The following is a 19,356-nucleotide window of genomic DNA, read 5'->3' as shown; positions in this document are numbered from 1 at the left end:
CTGTGAACACAAATAATTCACAATAATAAGGGTGTTGATTAGAAAATGCCGGAGAATCACTCGCTAGCCATTAAACGCGTCAATGTAACGTCTTCCTTCTTTCCCTTCTTAAACGGGTTCCTTCAATTGTCCTGGGCCTTCTAAGGGGGGCGACGCACTTTATGATTATTCCTCTTCTTCTTTCTTCTCCATACAATGCAGGCCTCGGACTGCCTCCTATTGCTATTCTTTCTACTCGCATCTGTATACTTTTCAAGTGCTCTTTCAAATGCTGAGGTCTCCTTCATTGCTCATCGACAATTATTGACGCTTCGTGAAAATGAAGACTTGCCTGATAATTATTCGGACAACTACAAGACAAATCTAACTTTTCCCCATAGCAGACTCAAGAGCGCTTATATTGCGCTTCAAGCATGGAAAACAGCGATGTATTCAGACCCCTTTGAGACCACCAAGAATTGGGTGGGAGCAGATGTTTGTTCCTATAATGGCATTTTCTGTGCCCCGGCTTTGGACGATCCAAACATCACCGTTGTGGCTGGAATTGATCTCAATCATGCAGATATTGCAGGCTATATTCCAGCCGAATTTGTTTGTTGACCGACCTTGCTTTACTTCACATTAACTCAAACAGGTTTGCGGGGTTCTTCCCAAGAGCTTCTCCAAGTTGAGGCTTTTGTTTGAGCTAGATATCAGCAATAACCGCTTTGTTGGCCCTTTTCCGGAGTGTATTCTACCAATTCCGGAGCTTAAATACATTGATCTTAGGTACAACAACTTTGAAGGCCAACTTCCTTCAGAGCTTTTTAACAAGCCGGCCGATGCTATATTTTTGAACCATAATCGGTTTACATCGACAATTCCTGAAAATTTGGGGAATTCTCCGGCCTCCGTGGTAGTGTTTGCCCATAACCACTTTGAAGGTTGTATTCCGGAAAGCATTGGTAAAATGGAAAAGACATTGAATGAGATTGTGTTCGCCAACAACAATCTCACAGGATGCTTACCAATGGAAATTGGAAAGCTTGAGAGTGCGACAGTTCTTGATGTGAGCGAGAACTTGTTTGGCGGCATCTTGCCGAAGTCCTGTGACGGACTCAAAAAGGCAGAAGTAATATCAATTGCACACAACAAGTTCACCGGTTTTGTGCCACAAAACATGTGTAGCTTGCCTAGTTTGGTGAATTTCACATTTGCAGATAACTATTTCAATGGCATGGACCAAGGCTGCGAGCCTTCTTCTAGAAAGAATGTGGTGTTTGACGATACTGGTAATTGCATACCAAATAAGCAAATCAAAAAGCAGCAAATATTTGCTCTGCTGTGACGAGCAAGCCTGTTGATTGTAGTAAGCAACAATGTGGTCACCCATCCTCACCTTCAAAGCCACAACCCCCTAAAGAAGAACACACTAAACCACAGCCGCAGCCCCAGCAACCTAAAGAGGAGAGTCCTAAACCTAAATCTCAAGCACCACCCCAGCACCCTCCTAAAACACAGCCTCCCGAACCACCAAAAGAAGAGGGAACTAAACCTCAACCTCCCCAATCTAAGCCTGAATCACCAGAGGCACCATCTCCTGATCCTTATGATAGAAATCCAAAGCACCCACATCGACCGGACTCTCCACCGGCCCAATCTCCCTCACCTAAAGTTTTCTCTTCACCACCAACACCAGTCTATTCTCCACCCCCTCCAGTTCGTTCTCCACCACCTCCACCCATTCCCCACCACCTCCACCTGTTCACTCTCCCCCACCGCCTCTGATCTACTCACCGCCCCCACCACCTATTCATTCTCCTCCACCTCCATCCACTCTCCGCCCCCCCCCTGTCACTCTCCCCCGCCCCCGATTTACTCTCCACCCCCACCCCCAGTCTACTCTCCGCCTCCTCCGGTCCACTCTCCCCCACCCCCCGTGTTTTCACCTCCACCTCCTATATCTTCTTCCCCACCACCTCCTGTTCATTCTCCTCCACCTCCGGTACATTCACCCCCACCTCCAATTTACTCCCCGCCACCTCCAGTCCATTCTCCTCCACCCCCGGTTTTCTTTCCACCTCCAACTCCTATCTACTCTCCCCCACCGCCTACTCTATCTCCACCGCCCACTTCTCCTCCCCACTCTCCCCCTCTACCTACTCTATCTCCAACGCCTGCTTCTCCTCCCCAACCTCTCCACCCACCTACTCTATCTCCAACACCCACTTCTCCTCCCCAATCTCTCCCTCCGCCTACACTATCTTCACCGCCTCCTTCTCCACCCCAGTCTTCCTCTCCACCTACCCTATCCTCGCCACCCGTTTCTCCTCCTCCAGAAGATAACATAATCTTCCTCCAGTCTTTGGCGCTTCATACGCATCACCACCTCCACCAATCATTTCCGGCTACTAAATGATCGCTAACCTAATCAATTGCATTGTTAGATAAAACATACAATCATTTTACATGCATTAATATTCATCTTCTTATGTTATTGAAATGTATGTCAAATGGCAACACAATTGGAAGAAGAACTGTTGTAACAATATATTATATTGTTCTCATTTATGTTCATAAGCTTCTCTTATTGTAGCATCTCCGTTACGCAAGTTAGAAATTCTTTCGTGAGCTTTTATTATGAGCGCTCAATCCAGTTCGTAGTTTAATAAATTTGAGTTAATATCCATTTTCGTAATCACTTTTTACGTTTATTGTCATATAAACGAAAGAAAGAGGTAATATTAACTAGCGGACATTAATTAGGGTCAGCTCAGGATTCATTCGTTGAGCTAAAAAAAAAACAATGAAATGCTTGAGGGGGGAGACGTTTAAGATAAAAGTGAATCCAGCAAAATGCATATGGCTTTTGAGTTGAATTGTCCAAAACAAAACAGCATACTAATAACTTCAGCGGAATAACAAGTCTCTGTATTAGAGTATTGTATATGGCAAAACTTGTTTTTAAATATGATGGGCACTTGCTGGTAAAAAAAAAAAATGATGGGCACTTGTTGGAAAAAGAAAAATATGATGGGCTCTTAAAACACAATTGACTTTTTTTTTGGGTTAATTTTTTTTTTAATCAATAGCGAATTGATCTGTTTGAATGATGACAAATATACTGTTAAGAAAAAAAACAGTAGTATTCTTTCCATTCCTATTCCAATGACAAGATTCTTAATTCTTACTACCTCTTGGTTCTAATTATAAGAGCCAGTTAACTAATTTGAGGAGACTAAGGAAGTAAGTTGAGTTAGTTATTTGTCCTAAATAGGTGTTGTCTTTCTTAAAATATCATTGCTAATTAAGTGTATTGACTAGAATTCTTATTATTAGAAGGGCTACTTTGAAAAAAATGTATAAATATAAGAGACAAAGTGGATTGGGGTCTTATATTTAGGACCAAAATAAAAGTCAAATAGGGTCTTTTATTAAAGACTGGACGTAGTACATCCCAATTAAACTGGCTTAGCTCATTTGTGTCTTCGATCTACTTTCGCTTCTCTACTTTTATTCTTATTTAGAGCCCATTATATTTGCTAAAATTTATATCAAGTGATCACATGACACTTTTGCAAATTCTGCAATTTGTCTTATAAATATTAAATAAAACCGAAAATGAATTTGTATTGGGTGCTCATCGGATCTGAACGGTTCAGATTTAATTTTATTTTTATTTTATTTTTTTAAAATGATTATTTTAATAAGTATATAATAAAAAATAAAGATAATCTCTTAACTATCATGTTTTAAAAAAATAATTTTTTATTTTAAAATAATTATCTAAAAAATTAAATTTGAACCGTCCAGATTTAATCTGGAGGGTTCAGAATACTCATCAGTGATGAGCACCGCATGCTCATCACTTGATAAGTATCATAGCGGACCCTTTGAAAATTTTATCATATAAGCAGAAGTGAAAGGAGCACGTTTTATGATTTTATATACAAGTAATTTGGGGACAATGTTATTTGTTAGTTGTGAATACCAGGGTTCACTGCAGTTATCATGTTTTAGTCTTAGCCCACAATAATTTTAACAGGAAACAAGAAGGCGATGGACTTTGGTGACAAATGCGGTCGGTAAGAAGTGATGCTCCACTGCCGCCTCTCCATCGTTGGCCTTGTACGGTCAGTGATCATATTTCAAGGTGATAAGAGATGATCCGGTAGATTTTAGATGATCTCTTAATTATTGGCCACTGCGTGATTGTGTAATCTGGAAAAAGATAAATCAAGCAAAATATGATTACAATTATTTTCACCATTTTATATTATCTGTCATGGATGCTTTTTTTTTTCGCTTTATAAAAATATTTATTAATGTATTAATTTAGATTTCAAAAATACATAAAACTCTTGTGAAAATTATTGAAAGGTCCCTGTTTAAAAATTTCATTGGTTAAAATGACCTGGAATGCTAGTAATTTTAAATTCATATCAAATCCTACTAACCAATAAAAATTCTAAATAGGGACCTTTTAACTGTTTTTAAATTTTATTCATTATTGATTTAAAATCTAAAATTACATTAATTTACCAGTAATTAAAAAGTGAAATTATTTATAAGTATAAAATAATACTACTATACTTTATTTTCAATTCCGGATAGCAACCTAGCAGGACTAAACTTAGTTGGATTAGTTCTCAATACGCAGTAGACACATAATGCACGCAATCAGAATATCATTCGTTCGTATTAAAATAATTCCAATCAGAGGCTCAAATGAGAAACTCAAATAAAAATGGGAATATTGCAACCAATTTTTCTTTTCGATCAAAATAATGACGTCGATAACGCTAGTGAAATGGATCTTCCAATATTTAAACGGAAGAGCAACATCATAGGTAATTTAAATATATTTTTGTGGAAACAATAAACAATATATTTTGTGCATGCTAGTATTTGACTTGTTCCACTGTATAGAGAGCGAAAGGAATTGGTTGCAACGGCCGTTATGGGTGTGACGTCAGGCCGGAGGTGGATGATTAAGATGTTGCGGGAAGGAATCGGTGACGGAGATGAAGCAGAAGAAAATCATCAAACTCTTTGTGAGGAACTGCGCAAAAAGAGACGACTGGGGAAGAAAACAGATGATCCTACCGAATGCTGTTTCTTGGGTGTAATCTCTTTTAATTACCGGGCCCGAATTTGCATTCCAAAAAGAAGACGACAGGGGGAGTTTGGATTGCATTGGAACTTGATGTATCATGAATTAAATTGGATTTTTGGGACAGGTTCTACGTCAAGAGGCTGTTTGGATAACATAGAAAACTATGGTTTTGGAACCCAAACCATAGTTTGGGTCTCAAACTTGTCAAACACCCAGAAAAATAAAAACCATGGTTTTGGATCAAAACCATGGTTTGGAGCTCAAAACCATGATTTCAGAAGAAGTGAATTCATTCTACTTCTGGTTCAAATGGGAGAGTATGATTATGCCTGTAGAGTAGATCTCAATGATAATATAATTTAACATTTCTCAATTATTTTTTTATAAACATATTTAATCTTATACTTTATAAATATATATACATATTAATTATATTATTTTATATATTATTAATTATGTTGGTAAAAAAATATATTATTAACAATTTTATTTTTTCAAATTAAAATATATTATAAAATCTATCTTTTATGTAATTATCATATTAACTTATGTTTTTTTAGTAAAATTTGTACATATAAAAAGTTCTCCTGATAACAACTATCTAAACACTCTCATTTATCAGAATCACTTTTTCACAAAATCTATTCTTCATAAAATCTATTTTCTCAAAAACTATTCTCCAAACCATGGTTTGGTTTCATCCAAACACCCTTCAAGTGATTCCAATTTCAGAATTTCAAAATAAGCAAAGAGTAAATTAAAAGGGGTAAAATTGTAGTGGCAGCAAGATAAAGAACATCAACATCGAGGAGTCTGATGAGGATTGAGTGACCAAAACTGATATGCAGACAACAACCTTTCATAATCTAATCTTTGATTTTTTGTCCGTTGCCATGGCCGTCCGTGCTATAGTCCTACCAGGTCAAGCCAACAGTGGAATCTCTCTCCGGAGCGCTTCCCACTCACCATAGCAGCAAGGAATCTTTCCCGTCCCCCGCACATTTAATTAATATTTGCTTTCTTGCTAAATACCGTATCGATACGTAATGCTACCTCTCATACTAATTAGAAGAGTTATTTATGGTTGTTTCAGGCGATGGTGACCAGATATTCCTCCATCTCATCAAGGAAGCTGTCAAATGCGCTAAACGGTTCTGACCTCCAATAAATGCATCGTTGCTATGAGTGACTACAATGATTTCACAGAATGACCAAAAAACATATCCTTGCGAACTTATTGGGGGCGAATGCACAAGTTTGTTACAGTAACTTTCTTGTTGCCTTAAGTATTTGAGCACGCATAGTTCTTTTTTCCGTGTTTGCTAAAGAAGTCATGAGATCTATTTGTTGATGTTTTTGTTTTCCCCCAATTTTCAGAAACAACACCGCTGCCACAAAGAAGCCATGATGGACAACATGTCAAAGCAGTTGAAAGAACATGTGAAGACCTCCCCTAATGAAGCTGTGAATTTTAGGAATATATTTGCGCCTGAACTTTTTGGACTTGCTCTGAAGCTAGTAAGTTTTCGTTCTGTATTAATATTTTTGAGTACAGAGTGACCGTTAGTAAACTGAACACGATGAAATTTACAGGTGTTGGGCGAGGTTGTAAACTCAATTTATGTGGAGCAGCTCGGTAAGACCTTAACAAAAGAAGAGATATACAGGATTCTAGTGCTTGACTTGATGGAGGGTGCAATTGAGGTGGATTGGCGTGATTTCTTCCCTTATCTAAAATGGATTCCAAACAAAAGCTATGAGGAAAAAATTCGTGGAATCGATTTCCGCAGAAAAGCTGTTATGAGGGCATTGATCGACAAGCAGAAGAAGCGAATTGCATCTGGAAAGGTGGGTTTACTTTAAAGTATCACTACAACTTTGTGCAAAAAAAATATAATGGTGGGTGTCCTGACTCCTCTCTCACTGAATGTATTAGGAAGTAAACTGTTACATTGACTATCTCTTGTCATCACCGGAAACAAAAGAACTTACTGAAGAACAAATTCTTATGCTGCTTTGGGAGCCCATTATCGAGACATCAGATACCACACTGGTGACTTCAGAATGGGCCATTTATGAACTTGCTAAGGACAAAAGCCGACAGGTTTGTTGGTTCCTCCATTTGTTGATTGTTTTGTTTCATCATCAGAGAATATACCAGCCCGTGGGAATGTTTACTGTATCTGGATTGCAGGAGCGACTGTATGAGGAACTCCAAAATGTTTGTGGACCTAACAACCTCACTGAAGACCATTTATCAAAGCTCCCATATTTAGGGGCTATTTTCCATGAAACCTTAAGAAAGCACAGCCCTGTTCCAATTGTGCCTTTGAGATATGTCCATGAAGACACCCAGTTGGGAGGATATCACATTCCGGCAGGAAGCGAGGTGAATTAATCTTTGGAACTTAATTACTTTTCTAAGGTTTGTGTGGAGTGATGAGATGACTAGCATTGACAATATGGTACGTGTTGAACACAGATAGCAATAAATATATATGGATGTAACATGGATAAGAACAAGTGGGAGGATCCTTCCGAGTGGAAGCCGGAGAGGTTTCTGGATGAGAGCTATGACAATGCGGATCTGTACAAGACGATGGCGTTTGGAGCAGGAAAGAGGGTGTGTGCAGGGAGCCTTCAGGCTACTTCAATAGCTTGCGTTGCAGTTGGCAGATTTGTTCAGGAGTTTGAGTGGGAGCTCAGTGAAGGGGAGGAAGACAACGTGGATACGCTGGGCCTCACCACACACAAGCGCTACCCCTTGAATGTGAAGATCAAGCCCAGAAATTAATGGAGTAGTAATAATGCTATAATTGCTCTAAATTTCACCAGCGAATGGGTCTATGAGACATGCCAACCTTATATGACAACGACAGAGATCCCTAGTTCCTATTCCCAGATGAATAAAATTATGAATAGTATAATAGTATTCTCTAATAAGTAAGGTTCACATGATGGCGTAGGAAATCTCCGAAATATTCTCTGACCGAAGCCGGTGGAAGGTATCATTATTATGCCTTTTGTATTGCACGCTAAAATTCAATTGAATAATCTTGTTCATTGGGGGAGAGTACCAAGGCTCATCACAATTTCTCATATTTTATGCTGATTGATGGCGACTAATAATAACAACGACATTGATTGTTGGCCACAAAAAATGATAATAATATTGATATTAACAAAAAGGAGATGGAATTTGTTGACACTTTTTTTTTGGACGAATGCGGTCAGTGAGGAAGCCACTCTCCAATATTCACACTCGATGAGTATTATTGGGACCATAACTCCAGGCGATGAGATAATGCACGAGATTTTAGAGGGTCACTCAATTATTGGCCCCGGCGTGAGTGCGTGATCTGCACATGAATCAAGCCCGCACGCGCAAACAGCTTTATAGGATTCGATAGAGTTTTAATTAGTTATAATTATGATAGCAATTGGCTGTCGGTCCCAAGTTCAAAGGTAATTATTTTATGGATAACGAAAATTAAGGCGGTAACTTATAGTGGGGATGGTAAATGGTTTTAACTTTTCAAGACGGAGAATACAAGTTCGGATTATAAGAACCGTAGTTGTTGTGAAGATTTTAATTTTAACGCTCTTGACCCGATAAAAATTAATATCAAAAATAATTTGACCATATTCTGAATTATATATATATAAAAGATCACTTATAGTACATTGATGTGTTTTAATTAAAATAAAGATTCTAACTCAATTGGAAGACGGGCATTATTTAAAGGTAATTTCAAATAAATTTTTGTTCCGATAATAAATAATTAAGACAAATCACTGAGGGGCAAGTCACGGGCGCACTTTGCAAGGTCATGTTCCATATCGTGGTCTGAATTCTGAAGTCTGAACATTGAACAGCACGGGTATGCACAAATTCACGTGAAAAGGCCAAAAACATGGTGGATGGGGTTGGTTTTAATTGCCATTTCCGAGCTTGACTGTAACAGGAACAGAGATGGCAATGGAGTTTGATGGATGATGGATTATTGGACAAGGGTCGAGTTTGCCATTCCCTCAAGACTCGGGCGGAATCTTTCTCTCAAGAGATATTTGCTTTCTTGTTGAAGTAATGAGCATAACAAACTGAAGCCCAACCTCTCCCTTAAAATTGATTCGTGCTGTTCTGCTCCACAGGGCCTGAGATTTAAACTGTAAGGAAGCATTTTTGAGCTTTATATATAACAGAACAAATAGGCATGTAATTCCTACTCAAAACGGGTGTAATGGAGCTGCGGATAAAGACAAACCAACAAACTGAGCTTGAAATCTAGAAACGGATTGCAGCGCGACAATAGGCGAGTTTAGATACTTTCACAATAATAAAAAAAATATTTTCACATTATTAGAAATAAAATTTTTCTCATATATTTATTTCAAATAAAATGAAATAATTTTGAAAAAAACTAAAGTCAAAACAACGAAAATGATTCTACCAATCATGCCGTCCCATGACAGGGTTCTGATATCGATGAAAGAAAAATCAAATTTAAGGAATCTTTTAGACTTTGTAGCTCTATCGAGGGATTATTAAAAATATAAGAAATTCTTACACTTTGAATGAACAGAGATAACTTGACAAACTTTAAACTAAATCGAGACGAATCTAACTATAAATATTGAGTTACAAACTTGATAAAATAATAATGGTCAAGTAGTTAATTTTTCCAAAAATTTATAAAATTTAGCAAGTTATCATATAGATGTTAAATTAATTTGCAGTAGGCGAAATAATTTCAAATAATTTTTTTATTTTTAATACGTGCGTTGACAAGAAATTCTGAAATGAAATGAATTATGGTTTATAAGTTTTTGATGCACAGTTAATTTAAGTAATGAAACAAGTTTGTTTTCAACTTTACGAAACAAATTATAGTTTATGCTGGCATATATCGTTATTTAAGTGTTTATTTTATTGTTATTCACGCTTATAAATAAAAAAAATAGAGGAAAATATATTGACATTTCTCTATTTACCAGTGATAAAAATCTCCTTATTTTTAAAATATATATAAATCTTGTTTGAAATCAACATGAGTAATCATGTAACATGAACATCTTTTTCACTCTTAAGAATTCATTTCATCCACCCAGTCATTGATTTTTTGTTAAGGCCACATGTTTTGGACCAAAATATCCCTTCTCGATATAGATGTTTAAAAACCATTTAGGGTAAATACTGGTGAAACACTCATAAAAGTTTTTGTGACGTAAAAACATATTTTAAATTTTCTAGTCATATAACTTATTTATTTGTTTTTTTTTTTTAAATCTCACCATGACGTAAAAACTTGTTATCTGATATGATTATAATGTGCATTGACTGATTTATAAATAGCCGTCGATTTCACGTTTTCAGTTCAAGAAATAACACGCATTAAAAATCGCATTTATTGAAAACCTATAAATAATGGCTTGTTACTCGTTTAAACTCGGCGAAATCGTATTAACTTGGTGATTTATATGCGAGTTTGAAACTAACAACAAAACTCACTGAAAGCAATCAAATTTTGTTAACTTTGGAGATTTGAGAGAAATAAGAAGAAGAAATATGGAAATCAAATGTATTATTCATGATAGAGCATATGCTCATACAATCACTGTAACCCACTTGGGTTAACACTAATCATCCCTTACACAAGGGTGATGAACAAACCCCATAACCTATGAGGATTCTTGAGGTGGGAAACCCAAGTTAACCTCCCCCTTCTATAATGAAGACTACATTATCTCACACTCTTAATCCATGCACTAAGACCCTATTTATAGGCCTATCTCACTTAACTAATGACTCAATTATCCTCTCTCTAACATGCCCCCTCAAGTTGAGCACCTCTTAATTAACTGAAGTGATCAACTTGACAAACACAAACCAAGGAGGTGAAGAGAATTAAACCTTTCAACAATTTATTAAACAACATGATAACAAACCCTCTAACTTTGAGAGTAATACTTGAGGTGAGGACCATGTTACCCTCCCTCTTTTGGTGTGGAGACACTCTCCTAACACACCTATACATGAAGTGAACTTGCAATTTCAATAGCAAAACAACATGATGTCAGAGTACTCTTCCCAACATCCAATTTGTTGATTCTCTTCAGACGTGCTTGAATTTGCAGGTAGAGGAAATTGTTTTCAGGTACAGTCAGTCACTCACTTGTTGATGTGCCCCCTGTGCATTGACTCATGCTCCTTTCAGATCAAAATTTCAAAAACAAATAATCACCAGTCAAGCAACAAACGTCTACAAAGAAATAAGGAGGCTCAATCATAAAACCAATGCTTCGTCCATTGTGCTCATGCTGCCAAAGTCATTGAACTCTTGCCGAAGTCCATCGTCCCATGCCCAAACGGATGCACCAATCCAAACATGTTTTGTAGCTTTGTGAATACACGATTTCAACAAGTAAAAGGATACCCAACCAATATAAAGCTTTTATCAAGCAGCAATACAGAAAGCAAAGCCACTACAAGATAAAAGTTGAAATCTTGACAATAATTCATATTTTTGTCTCTCCACAATACTCATCAGTTCTTTTCTTTTGAATCGCAATCAGCCATGCACTTGTCTTCTGTCAAACTAGTTTTCTTGTCACTCCCATTTATGCAAACTAAAGGTTGTAATAATACATATTGATGGGAGTCCCTTGCGACCAGCCTCCAACCATCATGAGTGAATAAACAAGAAAGCATTTGTTCTTGAGGAAATTGAATGCTAAAGGCATGATGATTCGGTTGTGATTGATTTCTCCAAGCGACAGAGTAAAGAGAAGACCCATTTGGGTGTCACGAATGAACTCTCACACCCCATCGTCTTCATTGACAGCCCCTAAGATTTCTCAGAGATGCCTCCCACTGGCCATGGCGACGAATACCCAGAATCTGTTTTGGATTGCCTCTTTCAAAGTGAAATCATTCTTCGAGGGAGATTTGTCTTTAACAGAAGATTCATTGGAAGCAATGTGAGTGTCTGGCATCGATGACCAATGCACGGTCCTCCACACAAAATAACCCGCTAGAACGACGGAGGAAAAAGACCAAGATTACCTCAGAGGGCACATAGCTTCCTCCAAGGCCCCCAAGAAAGAGAAGTAGGTGGAGATTCTGGAGAAATAAGTCCAATAATAATAGAGATAGAACCATGAACGTGGGCAGCTTGACGGCTTTGGTCTTCAAGACAAATCTTGATGGCGGGTGACAAACTTGTCTTTAATGGCGTGTCAACATTATTGCCGTCAGACATCCGACGACTCTCGACCATGACTCTGAGTTGAAGCTGGAATTCAAAACCCGAACTTGCAAGGTCGCAAAGAGCACTGCTAGAAAAATGTTGGACGGCAACGAATACGCAGGGTGACTCAGACATGCCATGCAATGGATAGCGACGTTGAATCAAGCCTTCACATTGACAAATCCTATACTCTTCCGCAGACTCTGACGGTGGCAATAGGAAACAACAAGGTGACAGGGACCGTCTTGAAATGAAGCTGCGACCACGGCGAAACAAGAAAGCTAGGGTTTCCTCAAGCAATCCTCAAAACGCATCGTTGAAAATGTTGAATCCATTGGGCCGTTAGAACAGCTGGACTAGGAGCGGTGGCAAAACAAGAATCACTTTCTTGGGCTTTTGTAATTTTTTTTTTCCCCAAAAGATGACCTGCTCTGGATACCATGTTAACTTTGGAGATTTGAGAGAAATAAGAAGAAGAAATATGGAAATCAAATGTATTATTCATGATAGAGCATATGCTCATACAATCACTGTAACCCACTTGGGTTAACACTAATCATCCCTTACACAAGGGTGATGAACAAACCCCATAACCTATGAGGATTCTTGAGGTGGGAGACCCAAGTTAATCTCCCCCTTCTATAATGAAGACTACATTATCTCACACCCTTAATCCATGCACTAAGACTCTATTTACAGGCCTATCTCACTTAACTAATGACTCAATTATCCTCTCTCTAACAATTTTAAAGTTTTCTCCTATGCCCTTCAGTATGTCGTAAAAAATACTTGAATATTTAAAGAAAAATTTATGAAATAATATTCCCAACCCATAAAATTATAATATACAACGATAAAATCATTTTTGTTAAAATTACATAAAATATTAATATAAAAAATTGAAATATTTATATCAAAGCATGCGTAAAAGACAGTTAAATTATTTAACTGAAAATATCTTTAAAATATTGAAAATCCAAATCAGTGTTCTGAATTATAATTTTTATTAAATTTATAATTATTTTATTATTTGATAATGTATAGTGACTTCGTATATGAATTTCATAAAAATATCTACAATGAGTATGATAAACTATGAATGTTGACGGGTTTAGTTTTAATTATTTGGGTTTAAAATATTTGTTAACTAAATTTTTGTCATTTTTATATTTAAACTATTTAATTACATATTTTTAATATTTATTTATTAATAGAAGTAAATTCTCACAACTTTACCATTCGAGCTCATGATTCGAGTTTACATACCTATTACGAGTTGTTTTAAACTCGCGAGTTTAACAACCTTAATAAATACCTGTGAACGAATTCATTAAACTATAAAACCTAAGTCAACTCAGTTAAATTCCAATATAGAAATAGAAATTTAAAATAAAATTCACTCTAATAACATTTATTTTACAAATAAAACACAAGTGATTGATTGAAATTTATGATTTTTGGCGCATTCAATAGCATTTATTCTTTTGTGTTTCTACTTATGACCATCCACATTTACTAAAGAGGAATGTTCAAAGTATGTGATATATGCATCCAGATAATATACATATATACTACTCTACAACGCAGCGTAAATGATGATACACTCATAAAAGTTGCGGTGAATGCACCTTGCGCAGAAACATCTGGTTCTGTTTATTACGCTACGAGCACGAACGAATGTCACATTACCGCTTAGTACATGCACGGGGCCATATTTGGAGGCACATTTAATGCTTCACTCTTCTTTCCTGTTTACCTGCATTTAGTATTACCACTATTACTGCTCTGAATTTTAATATAAAATCTTATTTAATTTTTATTTTGATCTTAATTATAAGATTTTAATTCATTTTGTCTCTCATATTCATCTATTTTTTCTCAAGATAGTCTTTCTATTACTAGTATTTTTAACCAATACATTTGATTAATAATGATATTTTAGGAAAGATAACACCTATTTATTACAAATGACTAACTTACCTTATTTCTTTAATCTGCTCAAATTAGTCAACTAGCTCTTATAATTAGAACCAGAGGTAGTATATTCCTTTCTATGGATACTTCAATTATCGATAGAATAAAAAAAAGTTAAAATTAATTAAAAATAATAAATAGGTAAAAAATATAACTTATTTTTTAATAAAAGTATTATTGTTATCTATACAAAAAATGGCTAGAGAAAAGAATGAGTGGAAAAAGACATAACAGAGGCATAATTGCGCAGACGACTGGCTGATATTAATTAAGCAATTTTTTAAAAATGTATGAATCCCTCGTAATAAATAAAAATGAAAAAAACTTTCACCCCCCAGTAATACGGGCGGGTGAACAGCTTTACTGATTTCTTTTGAAGATCTAAAAAGGGCAGATTGTTTAAAGAATTTAATTGCAATAATGACTCAAATATTCATAGGAAGACTCGTGAAATCAACAACAAGGCTATAAATACAGCCCTTCATACCAGCGGACCCAGCTCACTCTGTGCAAGAAAGAAATAGTGGAAATATCCGCCTATAATAGAACAATGGCTTTCGTGAGCGACATACTTGAACTTGTTCCCAGAGAGCCCTTGGCATTCACTGTTGCGTTGGGTGGTTTTTCTCTGCTGTTGCTCGTCTTCTTCCTTGGAAAATTCAACAGCTTCCTCTGGAGCAAGAAATCTGAGCTTCCTCCAGTGCCAGGTATTACTGTCCGTCGTTAATTATTTTGTGGATTAAAGTTCCTAGTATGTATCCTAGAAATAAATGATGCCACTATATTACATGAAACGAGTAATGGGGGAATGGGGTGAAATAATTGTCGCAGAGGTTAGAGGGCGACTACCCCTGATTGGCAATCTGCTGCAACTGAAGGAGAAGAAACCTTACAAGACGTTCACGCAGTGGGCTGAGCAATATGGACCCGTTTATTCCATCCGAACCGGTGCCTCCACCCTTGTTGTTCTCAACACCACCGAAGTGGCCAAGGAGGTTTGTTTGCCCTTTCTAACATATGTCAGTTGACTAAACCATATCAGTCAATCGGAAAACGCTTTTCATTCTGCCTCTGCTTTTTATGGTTGTTTCAGGCGATGGTGACCAGATATTCCTCCATTTCATCAAAGAAGCTATCAAATGCGCTTAAAGTTCTGACTTATAATAAATGCATGGTTGCCATGAGTGATTACGATGATTTTCATAAAATCATCAAAAAACATATTCTCACAAGCGTTCTTGGGGCGAATGCACAGGTTGGTTGCAGTGGCTTTCCAGTTACTTTGAGTGTTTGAGCAAGCGCAAAGCCTCTTCCTTTTTTTCTTTTTTTTACTTGATTACGAAAGAAATCATGATGTCTATTTGTTGTCGTTGTTGTTTCTCCACAATTTTCAGAAACAACACCGAGGCCACAGAGAAGCCATGATGGACAACATGTCAAAGCAATTGAATGAGCATGTGAACGCCTCCCCTAATCAAGCTGTAAATTTCAGGGATATATTTGCATCCGAACTCTTTGGACTCTCCCTAAAGCTAGTAAGTTTTCATTTGATATCAGTATTTTTCTCAGTATGAAGAGACGACAAGAAAACAGAGCACAGTGAAATTTGCAGGCGTTGGGAGAAGTTGTAGATGCAATTTTTGTGGAGGAGCTCGGCAAGACCTTAACAAAAGATGATTTATACAAGATTCTAGTACTTGACTTGATGGAGGGTGCAATTGAGGTGGATTGGCGCGATTTTTTCCCGTACCTAAAATGGATTCCAAACAAAAGCCATGAGGAGAAGATTCGAGGAATCGATTTTCGCAGAAAAGCTGTTATGAGGGCATTGCTGGACAAGCAGAAGAAGCGAATTGAATCTGGGAGGGTTAGTTTACCTTAAGAGTAGTACTACATCTTTTTACAAATACAGTATAATGGTGGTCGTTCTTATTCCTCCATCATTGAATGTTACAGGAAGTAAACTGTTACATTGACTATCTGTTTTCATCATCGGAACTAACCGAAGACCAAATTCTTATGCTGCTCTGGGAAACCATTGTTGAGACATCAGATACCACATTAGTGACTTCAGAATGGGCTATGTATGAACTCGCTAGGGATAAAAGTCGACAGGTTTATTCTGTTTCTCCGTTTGTTCTTATTTTCAAAGAATATATTGGTCCGTGAATATTCATTCGTTCCGCATTGTGTTTGGGTTACAGGAACGACTGTATCATGAACTCCAAAATGTTTGTGGACATAACAAGGTCACCGAAGAAGAATTATCAAAACTGCGATATCTGGGGGCTGTTTTCCATGAAACCTTGAGGAGGCATAGTCCTGTTCCAATTGTGCCTCTGAGATACGTCCACGAGGACACCCAATTGGGAGGATATCACATTCCCGCAGGAATCGAGGTGAATTGATCTTTCGAACTTAATTTCTTTTCTGAGGTTCGTGTGCAGTGATGGGTTGACCGATATTTGACAATATGGTGGTGAACACAGATAACGGTAAATATTTATGGATGTAACATGGATAAGAACAAGTGGGAGGATTCTTCCGAGTGGAAGCCGGAGAGATTTCTGGATGGGAGCTATGACACGACGGATTTGTACAAGACAATGGCGTTTGGAGCAGGAAAGAGGGTGTGCACAGGCAGCCTTCAGGCTACTTTAATAGCCTGCGTTGCAATTGGCAGATTTGTTCAGGAGTTTGAGTGGGAGCTCAGTGAAGGGGCAGAAGAAAATGTGGATACTGTGGGCCTCACCACACACAGGCTCCACCCACTGCATGTGAAAATCAAGCCCAGAAATTAATGGGGAGGGATCAGTAACGCCGCGTTTGCTCTCTAAGTTTGACCGGTGAATGGGTCTGAGACATGCCAGCTTTATATGGGAGTGATTCCTATTTGGCAGTTGAATAAAAGTATGCTCTAATAAGTAAACATTTACATTTTTTATTATTGCTTGTTTTATATGCTTCGCCAGTGTTGTTATTATCCTTCAATGTAATAATTTCGTGGATTGAGTTACCGCGCATTTCTAATTACTTTTCTTTTTTTTTTTCCCCGGTAAAGGCGTTTCTTATTACTTTTCAATAACAATAAGTACGTTATTTTCTCTGATTTTTATGAACAGTGCATCTCGTAAGGCCACTTTCAGACACGAACCACTGGAATTGGCCACTTTTCTTAGTCGGGTCCGAGCGTGCATATTGATAGCTTTCAAATCCTTAACATTATATTCATATCAAGATTCTAACGGACAGGAGATTCTTCACAAGTTAACCTTTCCTCTATTACTCTTTATTTACTAGTGAATCCACATGAGAGATATCAATATGTATAAAATATATGAATAAATATAAGAGACAGTTGACTAATAAGATATAGTTGACTAATTTGAGTATTAAAAAAGTTAATTAATTTAGTTATTTGTAATAAATATATGCTGTTTGTTTTAAAATATCCTTATTAATCAAATGTATTGGTTAGAACTACTATTATTACAAGAACTATTTTAAAAAAAATAAATATAAGAAACAAAATAGAGTAGGATCTTATATTTAAAATTTAAATAAAAGTCAAATGAACTTTTATATTAAGAATCGGAAAGGTAGTATTGGTTAATCATGGGTTTTAAATTTTAGAATTCAAATGATCAATATATTATACTCGAGGGCTTTGGAGGAAAGTAAAAGTGGGATGAGTATCATTGTTTCCCGTCTCCTTTGGGGCGGATCGATGCGAACCAGTCTTTGTTGGTTGTCAATTATATGAATTATCCCACGCTGTGACACGATAAACAGAGCATGAAAGCACTCCGCTTTAGGAAGGTCGGTCGTCGGGACTGTAATTAAAAGGACTCTATCGTGTTTTCACTTTTGAGCGTTGAAAACGACCAAAGCGCTGAGAGCATATTGGGTCAAATTGTCAAACCTCATTCTTCTTCAAAATTGCATTTCATTATTCACACCAACTACCACCACCACCAACACCAACGGAGCACCCATTGTAATTCTCCCAATATCATCTTACCATCTTTGTACAAGCTCGGTCTCATAACCACAGCTTGCCCGAGACGGGAGATGGATGCTGATCAAGCATTGAGTGGTGCTTCCAGGCCTCAACAGAGCTTGGGGTTCCCTCCCCCGCAGCGCAGCGAACCCTTGCCATGTCCTCGTTGCGACTCCACAGCTACCAAGTTCTGCTACTACAACAACTACAACCTTTCCCAGCCGCGTTACTTGTGCAAGTCTTGCCGTCGCTACTGGACCCACGGCGGCACACTCCGCAACGTTCCCGTCGGCGGTGCCACTCGCAAGATTTCTAAGAAGCCGCGCGCTCCCTCTTCTTCTTGCACTGTACCATCCCCCACCACTGCCCGCGGAACATCGACGGCCTGTCCTTCGTTTGGATTAACTGGGTTTTCATACGAGTTTGTTCGTGGACAGACTGGGGCTTTTCCCGAGTTCCCTGCTCCCCACTCTGACTATAGCGCATGGCATGAACTTACTCTGCTCCGCCATCCTCCCAATAGCCTCAACTAGTACCCTATCCCCTCATCTTTCTCGCACCCACCCACATAGACTCACCACCAATACCCTTTTTTTTTTTTAATAAATATTTATGCTTGTTTGCTAGCTGTGCAAGTATGTTTTGGTGCCTCCCTGCTTCGTCCATCACATGCCGCAGCAGCTGCACCTTGGAAAGTATCTATGTTGAATATGTTTACTTCAATGATATTCTGTATATGTATTTCGGCCTTCCCTTTTTTCTGTTTGGAAAATGAAACTAGATGATTGAGTAGCCGCTACTGTGGTCCTCCACCGGATGTGTGACCCCACATCAATGATTTGACTGGTCGACATGTTAATCAGATGGGCATAGCTCGGGATTGCATGCTGCTTCTCGAGTGCGATCTCTTATTAACTACCTCAATGATGTCGTTTATCGCGCTAACAGCCCAATGATGTATTATTAGCTCAGGAAAAGTTCTTCCGCATCCTCTGTTGTTTTATCTTTGTTCCATATTGATGGTTTGGGATTTAAAAGTC

The 19,356-nt window shown here is 37.6% G+C and overlaps 3 protein-coding genes and 1 pseudogene across 3 annotated transcripts; all 4 read left to right on the top strand.

Annotated features, from left to right (window-relative positions):
• The first annotated feature begins 195 nt into the window (after nt 1–195).
• Nucleotides 196–2,394, top strand: LOC114716736 (pollen-specific leucine-rich repeat extensin-like protein 1). The gene is given in 7 exon segments (XM_028901781.1): nt 196–589; nt 592–633; nt 636–1,289; nt 1,292–1,717; nt 1,720–1,809; nt 1,812–2,327; nt 2,330–2,394. Coding segments are annotated over 7 exon segments (2,187 nt in total).
• A 2,545-nt stretch (nt 2,395–4,939) lies between these two features.
• LOC114716735 (ent-kaurene oxidase, chloroplastic-like) lies at nt 4,940–7,962 on the top strand (annotated as a pseudogene).
• A 6,904-nt stretch (nt 7,963–14,866) lies between these two features.
• LOC114716734 (ent-kaurene oxidase, chloroplastic-like) lies at nt 14,867–17,117 on the top strand. Its single transcript, XM_028901780.1, has 8 exons — nt 14,867–15,023; nt 15,148–15,311; nt 15,410–15,571; nt 15,711–15,851; nt 15,929–16,183; nt 16,273–16,431; nt 16,521–16,715; nt 16,806–17,117. The coding sequence occupies exons 1-8, from the start codon at nt 14,867–14,869 to the stop codon at nt 17,115–17,117; spliced, it is 1,545 nt and encodes a 514-aa protein (XP_028757613.1).
• A 1,257-nt stretch (nt 17,118–18,374) lies between these two features.
• Nucleotides 18,375–19,279, top strand: LOC114716716 (dof zinc finger protein DOF1.6-like). Its single transcript, XM_028901761.1, has one exon. It carries the CDS (start codon nt 18,388–18,390, stop codon nt 18,847–18,849), a length of 462 nt encoding a protein of 153 aa, XP_028757594.1. The 5' UTR covers nt 18,375–18,387; the 3' UTR covers nt 18,850–19,279.
• The last annotated feature ends 77 nt before the right edge of the window (nt 19,280–19,356 follow it).

Source organism: Neltuma alba, unplaced genomic scaffold (genome assembly GCF_004799145.2).
Source record: "Neltuma alba isolate B1F8T4 unplaced genomic scaffold, ASM479914v2 tig00011687_pilon, whole genome shotgun sequence".
Lineage (NCBI taxonomy): Eukaryota > Viridiplantae > Streptophyta > Magnoliopsida > Fabales > Fabaceae > Neltuma > Neltuma alba.
This window is presented reverse-complemented; position numbering and strand designations above follow the sequence as displayed.

Bases quoted from the DNA above. Each gene is read 5' to 3' on its own strand.
- LOC114716716 (XM_028901761.1), top strand. From the start codon at position 18,388: ATGGATGCTGATCAAGCATTGAGTGGTGCTTCCAGGCCTCAACAGAGC.
- LOC114716734 (XM_028901780.1), top strand. From the start codon at position 14,867: ATGGCTTTCGTGAGCGACATACTTGAACTTGTTCCCAGAGAGCCCTTG. The intron at 15,024-15,147 runs GTATTACTGTCC...TAATTGTCGCAG, and splicing joins TGAGCTTCCTCCAGTGCCAG to AGGTTAGAGGGCGACTACCC. The intron at 16,184-16,272 runs GTTAGTTTACCT...TGAATGTTACAG, and splicing joins AGCGAATTGAATCTGGGAGG to GAAGTAAACTGTTACATTGA.